The following is a 14449-nucleotide window of genomic DNA, read 5'->3' as shown; positions in this document are numbered from 1 at the left end:
TTGATCTTTAGAGAATCCAATGTGAAATTTAAGAACAACAATTTTAGTATTATTCTCATTTCTAGGTTTTGAAAAATGGTCGGGATTGTTTATCATATCTTTTTATTTTTATTTTTTTATTTATAAAGTTTGCATAAGGAATTCATGAGCGGGAATGAGCAATGACTTGAGTTTCGTCCTTGAGTTCGAGCATGGATAGCATTCCGGTCTTAAGCATAGTCGTCCTGTCCGACCATATGACTTGTTTAGTTAGTTGCATATTGGTCAACATGATTGTAGCAATACAAATATTCTAAGGAGACGAAGGAGCGAAGCTGCTTTACCGAGTTAACGAGACTCAATGTAATTGAGGTCCATTGATAGGGAGAGAAGCTTTGACAACTTGACCAATAGAGAGAGGGACGATGTAGAACTCGACCAATAGGGAAAGCAGAAGGACGAAATAATGATTTTGAAAACAGGGTAGGGATAGATTCTTTACAATGACAACCATAGACCAATTGAAAATGCTCACACTAGTTCGACCTATAGAAAAGATCATTAGAGAGGAGACACCTCATTTATGATTCCAGTCGAGAAGACTAGTAAAAGGAAGGATCAAGAATGCCATCTATTTCAGGAGCAAGATTAGTTCCCGATAAATAAGTTAGAATTGTCTCAACAAAAATGGATGGAATTGGACATAAAAAAGAGTTATTACACATACTTCTGATTATCTATCAGAATTTAATAAATAAATAATAAATGACACAAAATGAAAAATGAATCTGAAATGAAAGAACCTCACAAAAATTGTTTTTTCAGATTAAACCATTAATTTATAGAATAGTACTAGAATATTTATCAACTAGTAAAAGAATTTTGAAGCAAAAAAATAAATAAATAAATAGGTATTTGAACAAATATCAACCAAAATTTTGCTTTTCTTGTTTTCCTTTTATGGCATTCTGACAATTAATTAATCTTTTTTTAAAAAAATAAAAATATTCTTCCATATACAATCACAAACTTGTGAATGGTAATAGTCTTTCAACCCACAGAAAACATTATCTTTTACAAATCATTTCATTTCATCACAATTATTTTTAAAACAAAGACAACCAAAAAGCTAGTTTCAAATCAATTGTCTAAATATGGTAATCTCATTTTATATCTATGTGCTCTAGAAGGAATTGGTTGTTTATAATACAACCAATTGAACTTTGAACTCAAATCCAAGACCTGAAAGAAAATTTATCAGCCTCTATATATATAATCATCAGTTTTTTTTTTTTTTTTTTTTTTTTTTTTTTTTTTTTTTTTTTGATCAAATTGGTTTTCTTTCACATAAACATGGATTTCCTACAAACATTTGGTCCCATTTTAACAGTGATAAACAGTAGCACTCTAACTCAAAGGGGAAGGGACACTAATTCTGCAAAACTTCAGACCCCCTTGCTATCTCTCAAGATCCTTCACCTTTTTTTAAATATGTACTTTATATATATTTTTTACTTTTATCCTCAATTCTCTACCTCCCATGTATATCTTCTTATTTTCAAAATTCATGGTGGGAAAAACATCTTATGCATCTTCATTTCCTGGTTTTTGTATTCTGCTTTTCCAGCAATAGCTCTCCGATTTTACGTCATCATCGTCCTCCATGCTGTCGCCTCCTGTCCCTGCTAACTGAAGCGGACCTTGCGGTGAGCCAGATTGAGAACTACAAGCCTTTGATGAATCACCGTAGGGATCTTGAGGCACCAATAATCCCCCGAGAACCACTACCGATTGGTTTGCAGGGGCGGCTGAAGATGCTGGAAGTCTTCTTGCGTGCAGTCGGAATTTCTGGATTGAACAAAAAATGATATTAATTTCATCGTTGTAAGGAACACGAGACGTTATAAAAACAGAATGGTAAACAGTTCATCACATAATGGAAAAGGAGGCAGGCAAAAACTCTTGAATGCTGTGAAAAGCATTTCAAACCACCCCTCCCTTCCCTACTTGCTTTAACTTTTCAGCCATTTCTTTAAAGTACCATACATAAAAAGACATTAAAAGTAAGCTTTGGAGCTTGCCTGCAGATGGCTCTTCACTTCGTCGTTGGTGAGGCCATCTACCTGCATAAGTTCTCGAATCTGCTTTGGCGTGGCCACTGAAAAAGATAACAAAAGATTCGAATCAGAAAACCGAGAACTTCCATCACTTTCAGTCAGAAAATTGATATCAACAATCCACAATAGTTCTTGGCATCACATAGAGTAGTATTTTGCTTGACTATGGTGATTAAAATCTATAGTTCTACATGATATTCGAGCCAAAAATCATATAAATCTAAACAGCAGAACCTAACCTAATGTGCTACAGATTGTGAAAAACAACCTGAAATATGATGCTGACAATTACCTAACATATTGGACTCAAACACACAAAAGTTAACAGATATGTAATCTAGATTCAACATGAACTTCATTTCTTACCCTGTGAGCCCCCCAGTTGCTGCAAGGCACTAACAAAACGTCGATGCAACTCCTTCGACCAGCATCTCCTCTGCTTGCGAGAGCACTGCTGTTTCTGCTGCTGCATTCCACTTTGCAAATTCACTGAAGCAGTCAGAGTGGAAGATGAAACAGCTCTAGTCCCACTCGTTCTTGAACCAGTAGAAGCTGATTCCTCTATTGGATTTTTTATTCCTGGAGTGCAAAGAGAGAGCCCATGAATAGGGAATTCCTCCTTATTCTCCTTCCTCACAGCCATGGCTGAAGGGAACATGGGATAAGATGGCTTAAATGGCATATGGATCTTCTCTCCATTTTTATTTCTACAAGATTGCAATGGAACTTGTGTCACTACAGGGCCTCCTTTCTCATTTCTCTGTAAAAGAAAATTCAAACCTGATTATAAAACAGAACAAAATTCAACTGTTGTTATTATTTGGACAAATTCTTATACCTTAGTTTCAAATTTGGAATCTCGTTTTCGATCATAGGTGTAATTAGTATTAGAGTTCCAAAGCTGAACAGAGCTCATCCAATTCTTCTGATCCTTATAATCTTTTCGTTTCTTGAAATCATCTTCTTCTTCATCGTGTTCTTTTTTTAGAGGTATGAACTCTTCCAAAACTGGTTGGGTTTTAAGAACTGCACATTGCATTGACTCCTCCTTCACAGCTACAATGGCTGAAAACAAAAAAACATCAACAACCATAAGTCCAAAATGAGGGTAAAGATCCATTGAAACATTTGAAATTTCAAACGATGTTCAAGGAGATTCCCCAATTTCCAAATCTCAGTGGTTAGGTAATTTACCCCCTTCTTCCTGAAATTTTTATCATATTGAATTGAAACATACAATTTCAGAAGAAGAACTCACCATCTTTCAAGAGAATCATACAGAGAGGAAGCTCTCGTTTGAAGGCATCGATCTTCCTCATTTCATCCTCCAAACTTTTGATAAAATCGTTAAGCTTCGAGACCCTTTCGGACACATTTCCGATCATCGAAACCTCTTTGAAGAAATCGGTGATCGTTTTAGGCACAAAAGTGGGTCTAAAATCCAAACTGAGTTCAGAAGGAAGCGAACCCATTATTGATCTTCGTCTTCGGAAGAAAACCCAGATCTTCGTTTGGATTTTTGGATCAAAAGTTGGGAGGAAAAAACGAAGAAAATTAAGAAAAAGAACAGTGATGAGGGTGGGTGAAACATATAAATATATGTATAGATATATATAATTATATATATGAAGATGTTGATGTTGTTACGTATAAATACATGAGGGAAAGAGAGAAAAGGAAAAGGAGAAGAAAGAAGAAAAATGGTGTGATATGCGGAGATTCTGATCCAAGGTTGCGAGTGGAACAGAGAACATCGCCGATTTTTTACAAGGTTATAAAAGTCACTTTCGCGTCCTCGCGTATTTTCTTTTTTGAGTTCACTCAGTGAACTCGTACTGAACTCCAACTTTTTATTTTAAAGTTGGTTGTTGATTTTTTGTGCATTATTTTATTTTGATATTTAATATTTTAATGTTTTAATTTTATTTCTAAAATTTTTAAAAATATATTAATTATTTAATTTAGCTATAAAATAAAAGTGAGAATCATTTTTTTTTTAATTTACCGACTAAAATAATGAAATTGGATATTCAGTAACAAACAACAGTTGAGAACAAAAATAATATAACCTATGATTATTAAGTGTGAACAACTCCCCCTCAGGAAAAAAGGACAGTTTTTATGTGTCAATACTTTTACAATTGTACTTAAAAAAATACTTTCACAATCAAAGAATTATGATTCCTAACCTACTATTTTCATAAAATAAGGTTAGAATTGGTGAAAAGGAATGAAGATATAATCATAAGTGAAAATATCTCTAATCGTTTTGGACTAATTGTGCATAAAAGGTAAGATTTTACCCCTCGACCAGGCCTAGTATTACCTTTTAGCCTTCCACACATACTTAAACTTTCAAAATTTCTATTCTAATTATTTAAACTTTGCATAAAAATTAATTTTGATCAATCTCATTAGTTTTGTGGTTAATTTGGGATAACTTTTACTCTTCTTTTAAACTAATTTTATGTATATTCATCTAAAATATATTTATTTACTCGTAAATTATTGTAAAGAATAATGCTGGCTTATATTACTAAAATCTTTTTATTACATATATAATTTGATTAAAATATTGTGTACTTTTCATACAATCCCATACTGTCATATTAATAAAATGATCCTTTTACAGTATAAAAATAATTATAAAAATGATATAATAATTATAAATTAATAAAAGAACTTGTGTTGAGGTTAAATTGAGTATCAACTACCATAAAACTTTTTTAAAAACTTCAAAATATTCTTCAATCTTAAAAAGTTCAAAAAATACTTAAACTAAAAAAATAAAAAAATATATTCTATATTCATAAGATCTGGTCGTCACGTTCGCAACATGTGATGAAGGATGTTCAATACTTTAAGAAAAACAAAGAAAAAACTAAAAATTAAAAACATGAGTTTTATTACTTGACACTAAAACAAAAAAGAAAAAAAAAGAAATCAAGAATTAAAACAGATCGATTTTTTTCTTTGATATTTGACCTTAAAAAACAAGAAAACTCAAGAATTAAAAACATGGGTTTCGTTCTTTAATCTCGGAAGTAAAAGAATAATATTTATCTAAACAAGAAAAATCAAGAATTAAAAACATATGTTTTTTTCTTTAATTTTTTACCTTTAAAAAAAAAAGAAATCTCCAGAATTAAAAACATGGATTTTATTGTTTAATCTTCAAACTACAAAAGAACGATAATCATTACCGATTGATTCAAGGGTGATACTTTAAATCATAGATTGAACTAAGAGAAATAGAAAATGGAAGATTCTAATGGGAGTCGACCTCTTGGCCTCATCCTTCCAAGGGGATTGGCCTTTTGGCTTTAAGGGGTCGATCAAAAGCACACGAAAAAATGTTTTCTTAAGCTTAAAATTTCATTTGTTTTATTGATAATATATGTTAATAGATGCTTTCATATGTTGAATTTGTAGGAACAGACACTATGACCAAAATGTGCTAATAGCAGTGGAAAATGACGAAAACACTCTTAAGATGGTCAAAGTTTGACTTAGGGCTAGTCTATTTTCTTCCTTGCCTAGCTCGACGCTCTAAACCTGAGAGCTAAAAATTGGGTAGCGTCACAACGCTACACTTAGTTGACGCAAGGAGAAAGCAAACCAATGTCGTGACAATAATTACATTGTGCACAACGCTCTGATGGATTTCTTACTTATTTATTTGTTGTTTCATCATTTTATTGGGAAGGTCGATTGGAGTTATGTTTAGGGCTTTCCACAGAGGTCCAAAAACGGTTGTTTAAATAGGATTTTAAATCCGGAACACCGACTTTGATTAGAGATTGATTGAGGAAGAATGTTGATGAAGTGCCCATGACAAATCAAGATCGATGGCTAACCCTTTTATTTTTCTCTTATTGTTCCCTATTTAATCTATACAACATGTTCTTGATGTGTTTTCCGAACATGAGTGACTTATTTTATTTGTAGTTCTAGGGATTTGATGAATCAAGTTTTTTAATCATGCTCGAAGAGGGGATTTTAGACTTGAACCAACATGTTATGAGTAGCATTGGATTGTGCATGAGAATGATAGGATAACATTATAGCTCAATCACATAGCTGCATTTAAATTTATCGATTGCATGAAAATATGGTTGGTGGTAGTTGAGTGTGAAGGAGGTGTTGGGTGATAACAGGCAGAAATGCATGTTATCATAGTGCTAAGATCTTAAATAATGTTAGCTTGCGTTGATAAAATATATTAAATTGTGTCCATTAAGCATCAATTTCATAATATTGCGGTTGCATGCGTTCATCGCATTAGAACAGTTGATTTTTGTATTTTTGTGAAGAATATGCGTTAATGCAAGGCAAAAATTGCGATCATAGGAAATCATTGGTCGAGCGCAATTTCACTGCATGGCTCTACGATGATTGTGTTCACAAACATTCGCCCGAGAAGGATTGCCGCAACTTGGTCAGCACAACATGGTAGGCGCATCTGGGTGAAAAGCTAATTAATCGCGATGGAACAGAAAGCTGATGACAGTCGAATCCGAATTAAGTTGATAGCCGATAACGATCACAAGTACATTCAGCTTTTCAGTGACAAATATTCGACGCATCAGTCAGGAATTAAAGCCGTCCCATCTGTGCAATCATGAGAGAGAAGCCACCGTTAACCTTGGACGTTCTATAAATATCAGAGGCACCCTTTAGAAAAGGGGTTCACCATTCTTTAGTTCGAAGTTTCATACGTCTTTGTTCATAGTTTTCTTTCGTTTTAAGGCGGACGTGAGAGAGAAGGTTGTGCCGATAGATTGTTCCGGTAAGCTTGGGAGAGCGCCAGAAGCTTCAAGGACAGAGAGAGGGCCGACGCCTGCGGAAGCGGGAACATCTTTAGAACCGAATAGAGATTACAGTTTAAAAGCCTCAGTCAGCAAGGAATTGCTACCAGGCTCTCTACCTTTAACTTCCATTGTTATTTTGTACTCTACTCATTTATCGAAATTGAATCTATTTTTGTATATCTGTTTACTCTCTATTATTTATGCATGAGTAGCTAAATTAGTTGAATGGGTTGAGAAGCATTTAGCTAGCACAACTAGGGAATCTTCATGCTATGCGATTATCTTGTATTATGTATGCTTCATTCGTCCGTTAGAGATACTCTGGAGGGTAGTCTAAGGACAGTATCTAGGCTTGGGAAGGTCAGATTAGAATCTAGGCTCGGGAGAGTCAGATTAGAACGCATAAACAAGAGATAGGAGCTTAGGAATGAGCACTATTTGTTATCAACGCATCACATGCATCCTAGAGATAGGATATGATTGTATGTGGTCACCTTGCTTTTATGCATTCTGCATCATCGCATAGGACAAGAGTAGAGACTTAGGGATAAGCTCTATGGACACTTTTGCATTCAACACATGCGTCCTAGACTTAGGAGCATCGCATTTGCATTGGAAAATGACTTGTTGTGCATTATGATAGCATGATCGCATAGACTGACGCATTCCCAAGTAATGCTAGCTAAAGATCTTCTCAACCCGTTCATCGCATACTCAATGCATCTATTACACAATTGACTTTTCTCAAATCCGTCGCATTTTATTTATTTTCTCATTAAAGCAATCAACAACAAAGCAACAAATTATTTATTTGGCCACCACAAAGTTTTTGTAAAAATTACCAACGCAACCTGTTTTCACAAGTCCCGGTGTTCGACCCTGGACTTACCAAGAAACTCAGTGGAATTTACACTTGGATTCCGTTGAGGAAATTTGAGTGCACAACGCAATTTCATCAATGCATACCATCCACATTTTCACTCCATAAAATTAAGCATCATTGGGGTTGATGCCCTAAATCTAGCAGGGTCCTATAGTTTGCAATTGTGTACAAATATTTTATTTATTTAATAAAATATGAGATGTTTTATTTGACATTTAATAGCATTAAACCCACAAACTAATAAACTAACGTCCAAGGTTATCATTTGTAGCTTAAACATGTATGTAGAGACATACGAGTGGATCATGTTTAAACGATAACCTAAATAGTTTGTAGTAGATGGATAAGGCTGGATACCTTATCCTAGTGACACTACGTATACGACTTGTTTTGTAGATGTTATAATTATTGTAAAGTGCTACAAATGATCTGATGTTGACCATTAATATGGAGACATGTGAGTAGGGATATTCTATACAAAGGAGTTTCTATAAGACCGGACTACGAAATGACTAGTCTCATTATATAACGCCATTCATAATAGAGACTTACATTTCACCAGGATGACTATAGGTGACATGGCCTAAATCTTGAGGGAGTTGTGAACTCCTGCCTATGAAGGTGATCTTTTGATTTGTATGGGTGAGAGTGGCTAGATCACTGACTCAACAAGCCTACCATATTGAGGATTTGTTTGATTGGGGAGCAGGGAACACAGATACACAAGATGGAATTCACTTCATCTTTGAGGTAGGGGAAAGTAGATAAATTACTCCCTTAAGGGCTGATTTCGGGGTTTAAACAATGTGGTGTCACACCTTCTTCTAACTCGAGAGGAGTCTGGTCATGGTTGGACTATGAAGTATTGTTCATTAAGAGATAATTAATACTTAAGGAGTTGAATGTAACTACAAGGGTAAAATGATAATTTTGGCCTAGCTGTACGTACTAGTAATATATCTGTAGTGCGAAGAGTGCAACTGTGGGCCTTTAGTGGACTGTCCGACAGCTAAAGAATGTTGAATAAATTGATTAAAGAGTTCAATTAATTATTCAAGTATCGTTGGAACTTCAAGCTACATGTCCAAGAGGTCCATCTATAGCTTAATCGGGTATTTATGAGAATTAATTTTGGATTAATTTGAATTGTTCAAATTAATTGGGGGAATTATTTATATGTGATATAATTATTTTAATTTAATTATATATGATATAATTCCTATAATGTAATTAATACATTATAATATGAAATTTATTTGAGAGGAAATAAATATTTGAATATGATTCAAATATTAATTATGTGAATTGGATTTATATAATTAAATTTAATTTAAATGGGATTTATATTAAATAGCATTGTTGAGAGAATTAAAACTATAAATTATATTGTATCTGATACAATTTTAAACCATAGGTTATATATATGATATAAAATATAGTTATATACATATATGTACACATATAATAAGTTGGTTTATACATACATACATACATACATAACTGTCTCTTATACACATCTAGATGTGTATAAGAGACAGTACATACATACATACATATATATATATATACTGTCTCTTATACACATCTAGATGTGTATAAGAGACAGTACATACATACATACATATATATATATATATACACACATATATATAAATTAAAATTAAATTTATTTAATTTTTATTTTTGGAAATTAAGGGAGGGAAATATCTTCTTTCCCTATTCTCCCCCAACCCACGTTGGGTGGTTGGAAGATTTGGATCTTCTTCGTTTGACAGATTGAAAGAACACAACATAGAATAGTTCTGATTTTTCCCAGTTTTGCAATCTCTCATTTTCTCTCTTAATTTCTTAATTCCCCTATTCTTCCAAAAAACCAAGAGCCCACAAACTCCTTGAATTCTCATCCCAGAAAATACAGGAGGTTCTGAGTGGTGGTTTCAAAATTAGGGTTTCGAGTTCGCGGCTATTTTGCAGAGGAGAAATCTTACGAGAAGAAAAGTTCTTCAAGGGTTATTAATTCTTCTCCATCTTCTCTTTTCTCTATTGTTATAATCATATTGTAAATTTTATTTTGTTTCATAATAATTCTAAAAATTCTTGTTTCTATAAAAATTAAGATTTGGGTCTGATCTCTCAAGGATCTTCACTAATGGGGTTTTTGGCCCAAATTTTTCTAAATTTTCAGATTTAATTTTACAGTTTAATGGTGGGATTTTAGCATTTTGTATGTTCATATGATGAATGTTTAAGAATGTGATTGATTGTGATTATTGGATGTTTTTGGGATTGGACAGTTCAGATTTATTGTTTTTAATTTACAATTTAATTTGTATGGGCCTCTGTTTTGGGCATAATTGTTTGCAATCAAGTCTAAATTTGATGTCTATTGAGTCATTCATGGCTATTCTGGTCGATTTCTAGAGAAGATGGGGCCAAAATCAAAAGAGATTCAAAGAAAATTGCAACTGTACAGTGCATTCTGTACAGTAGCGTTGCAACGTTGTGCCTTAGCGTTGCAACACCGCGATTAGGTTAATGGATTGTTCTATTCGTAGCGTTGCAATGCTACGAAACGGAAAGAACTATCCAGTTCACGCTTGGTTCAGATCGTGGCTCAGCTGGTTCCTGTTCAGTTCGGTTGGTTCGAGTAGGTCTTAGCTAGTTCGGAGGCTGGACGGTCCGGTTTGTGCAGTTCAAGGCCCGATTGATCAATTAATTTCTAATAGATACTCTTTTTTATTAATTAAATTAATATAAGTGTTATATTAATTTAATTAATTGTTTAGGTATCCAATTCCGGTCCAACATTATTATATTAATTATGTATTTGATGTATGATTTTAATTTATATATATGTTATATTGTATGTCATATAGTATAAGTCCCACCATAGGTTATGCATTTAATTTCATGCATCATTTATATTATAAATGTTATAATATTTATAGTTGCGTGATTTAATTTTTATAGCATGCTCATGCATCATATAATATAAGTGTTATAATATATGTTTGCATGCATTAATAACATTGTCATGCATCATTTATATTATAAGTGTTATAATATATAGTTTTGTGTATGTATGGATGAGCGTTATTAATTATTTCGATACATTATTTTATAAGTGTTATATATAGTTAGTAATGAAATGAAATTGCATTAAGCATGAAACTACCTTAGGTAATTTATAATTATTATAATTTACTAAGTATGTCAATGAATGCAATTGTATGATTTTAATTTATTTCATTTATTTATAAAAGTTATAATTAAAAGAAATTAGAAATTAAAATCAATAATTAGAATTGCACGCAAAACTTAGGTTAAAATCATTTTTAAAAATAGTTTAAAATATGGTTCACATAGACCTAAGATCACTTTTCTAATAAGATTAGAAATTAAGTTTAATCTTTTAATCAGTTTAATAGGATTAAATTGGTTCTTAATTTAAAGATTAAATTTGTAACAAATGTATCTATAAGGGACCTTTTAACCAAAGTTAGTTCTGCCTAGGCTGAGGTGTTTAAGTTGACGGAAATGTAACACGCCTACCTAGGAACTTACCTAGAAACGTGAATTAGATAGATTTTTTACAAGTATGCAATGGTTGATTGATGTTTATTAAAGTGTTTAATAAACGTTAATCAAAGTTGTTAACCATCCAAAGTAAGTGATACTTTTGGGCAAATTAAACAAACACTTAGTTAAAAATCAGTAATTAGATTCTCCTAAGTTAAATAACCCTAAGTATAACACTCAGTGGGAGAAAAATATGATATATGATACTTCATTTTACCTTTTCACGTTTCTCCCTAAAAGTTCACACTATGAGATCTATACTCGACCTCAAGACACCTTTGCTTGTGTCCCCCTATAGATGGTGTTTGTATAGATCAATAACAAGGTGAATGGAAAGAGTGTTTATAGTAAGTGGGATTGGGACTTGTGTGAACATATCCCACGGTCTCTCTCAATAGGTAGTAAAGTTTCATGCTCGGCCTCGAGGCACTTTGCTTGTGTCCTCCTACGAATGGAATTTGCATGATTCTTTACCTCAAACTCCAGAAATGGATAGGATTACTTTATTTTTTGCCTCAATTGGTTATTTCCTACGGTTGGCTCATTGGGGCAAAATTCTAGAATCTAAAATGAGGGGTTACACTTACAAGAAATATTAAACGTGTTTAACAATTTCTAGACCAAACAACGGTGACTGATAGTTACAGTAACAAGGAGTTGTTCTGTGTATTTGTTGAGATAGTCTCGTTTCAGTGAAGGGGCTTTTGATCACCTTACGGTGGCTTTTGTTCTATATCACTAAAACATAATTGCAAAATAAAATGTCACTTTAGGTACATTAGATTATTTTGCTAAATTTGATTGGTTTTTATAAATGGGTTAATGCATAGATTACTAATATAAATAATTTGTATAATTTCAACAATTTATTAATTATGACTTCCACGACACTTAATTTGCTCACTGTCGTCAAACTTATGGGCCAAATTATACAACATAGGTTGACACACAATCAACACGATTTTAATCATCGATGACTTCCATTTAGTCCATATGGAGGATTGTCCTTCTATTCCTTCTCCAAATGCTGCTCGAAACGTTCGAGAAACATACAAGCACTGGACATGGGCAAAAGAGTAGGCCCAAGCATATATCTTGGCAAGCCTTTTAGAAGTCTTGGCCAAGAAGCATGAGCCCATGATCATTGCCTGTCAGATCATGGAGTCCAGCGGAAGATATTTGGACAATCGTCCACACAACATAGGCACGATGATCTTAAACACATCTTCAATGCCTGTATGCAAGAAGGAGCATCTGTTAGAGAAAACGTTCTCAACATGATGAAAGAAGAAGAAGAAAGGTGGAAAGGGAAAAGCTAACCCACCAGTTGTTGCCCAGAAGGGCAAGAAGCCCAAGGATGCAAAGGAAATCTATTTTCATTGCAACCACGAGGAACATTGGAAGAGGAATTGTCCCAAATACTTGGCAAAAAAGAAGAAGGCCAAGCAAGACAAATATGATTTACTTATATTGGAGGTCTGTTTAGTGGAGAATGATGATTTTTCCTGGATAGTTGATTCAGGTGCCGCTAACCATGTTTGTTCTTCATTTCAGGGAATTAGTTCCTAGTAGCAACTAGAAGTTATTGAGATGACAATGCATGTTAGAACTGGGTACGTCTTAGCTATGACAATGCGAGGGCTCATACTCTACTTATAGAAATCTTATATTTTATTAGATCATGTATATGTGGTTCCAGGTTTGAAAAGGTACTTGATTTCTGTTAAATGTCTTATTGAGCAACATTATTCTCTTAATTTTCAAGTAAATAAAGTGTTTATTTACAAGAATGGAGTATTGATTTGTTGTGCTAATCTTGAAGATAATTTGTAGGCGCTAAGGCCGTTAGTAACTAAAGCCCTCATTAACCTAAAATGTTTAAAATTGCGATAACTCGAAAATAAAAACTTAAAATTTCTCCTAAAGAAAATGCCCATCTTTGGCACCTAATGTTAGGACACATCAATCTCAATAGGATTGAGAGATTATTTAAGAATGGACTTCTAAGCGATTTAAAATAAAATTCTTTACATGTGTGTGAGTCATGCCTTGAAGGCAAAATGATTAAAAGATCTTTTTACTGGAAAAGGTCATAGGGCTAAAAAACCTTTAGAGATGGTATATTTAGACTTCTGCGATATGATGAATGTTAAAGTAATAGGAGGGTTTGAATATTTCATCACGTTTATTGATGATTATTCTAGATATGGGTATGTTTATTTAATGCAAGAGAAGTTTGAAGCCTTTGAAAAGTTTAAAGAGTTAAAGGTTGAATTTGAAAATGCATTAAATAAAACGATTAAAACATTTTGATCTGATCGAGGTGGAAAGTTTTTGGATCTTACATTCTAGAATTATTTGATAGAGTATGGAATAGTATCCCAACTCTCAACACCTGATACATCTTAGCAGAACTATCTATCAGAAAAGAGAAATCGAACCCTATTGGACATGGTTCGGTCAATGATGAGTTATGCTTCTTTGCCAGTCTCACTTTGGAGTTATGTAGTACAGACTGCAACATATGTTTTGAACTATGTTCCATCCAAGCGTGTTAACAGAACACCTTTGGAATTATGGAATGGTCGTAAAGGTAGTTTATATCATTTCAGGATCTGAGGTTGCCCAACACATGTGCTTGAGGCAAATCCTAAGAAACTAGAACCTCATTCAAAATTTTGCCTATTTGTAGGTTATCCTAAAGGAATGAGAGGTGGTTACTTTTACGATCCTAAAGAAAATATAGTGTTTGTATTGATAAACGCTACATTTCTAGAAGATGACCACATTAGGGAGCATAAGCCCCGCAATAAGATTGTGTTGAATGAACTTCCCAAGGAAACTGTTGAACCTTCAACAAGGGTTGTTGAAGAACCCAACACCTCAATAAGAGTTGTTGAAGTTTGTTCATCTAGTAGGTCATGTTCACCTTAAGTGTTGAGGAAACCTCGACATAGTGGGTGGGTTGCGAACCTACCTATCTGTTATATGGGTTTAACAGAAATCCTAGATATGGTAGCTGACGGAGATGTTGAGGATCCATTGTCTTACAAGAAGGCAATGAAAGATGTTAACAAAGA

General features: G+C 33.5%; 1 protein-coding gene across 1 annotated transcript; it reads right to left on the bottom strand.

Moving 5' to 3' along the window:
* Nucleotides 1-1123: 1123 nt before the first annotated feature.
* LOC120089478 (transcription factor HHO6-like) lies at nucleotides 1124-3808 on the bottom strand. Its single transcript, XM_039046963.1, has 5 exons — nucleotides 3355-3808; nucleotides 2935-3161; nucleotides 2463-2856; nucleotides 2061-2137; nucleotides 1124-1827 (listed from the first exon to the last, which is right to left on the bottom strand). Exons 1-5 carry the CDS (start codon nucleotides 3566-3568, stop codon nucleotides 1564-1566), a joined length of 1176 nt encoding a protein of 391 aa, XP_038902891.1. The 5' UTR covers nucleotides 3569-3808; the 3' UTR covers nucleotides 1124-1563.
* Nucleotides 3809-14449: the final 10641 nt, after the last annotated feature.

The sequence above is a fragment of the Benincasa hispida genome, chromosome 10 (assembly GCF_009727055.1).
Source record: "Benincasa hispida cultivar B227 chromosome 10, ASM972705v1, whole genome shotgun sequence".
Taxonomy (NCBI): Eukaryota; Viridiplantae; Streptophyta; class Magnoliopsida; order Cucurbitales; family Cucurbitaceae; genus Benincasa; species Benincasa hispida.
This window is presented reverse-complemented; position numbering and strand designations above follow the sequence as displayed.

Bases quoted from the DNA above. Each gene is read 5' to 3' on its own strand.
- LOC120089478 (XM_039046963.1), bottom strand. From the start codon at position 3,568: ATGGGTTCGCTTCCTTCTGAACTCAGTTTGGATTTTAGACCCACTTTT. The intron at 2,138-2,462 runs GTAAGAAATGAA...TATCTTTTTCAG, and splicing joins GCAACTGGGGGGCTCACAGG to TGGCCACGCCAAAGCAGATT. The intron at 1,828-2,060 runs GCAAGCTCCAAA...TGTTCAATCCAG, and splicing joins AAGTGAAGAGCCATCTGCAG to AAATTCCGACTGCACGCAAG.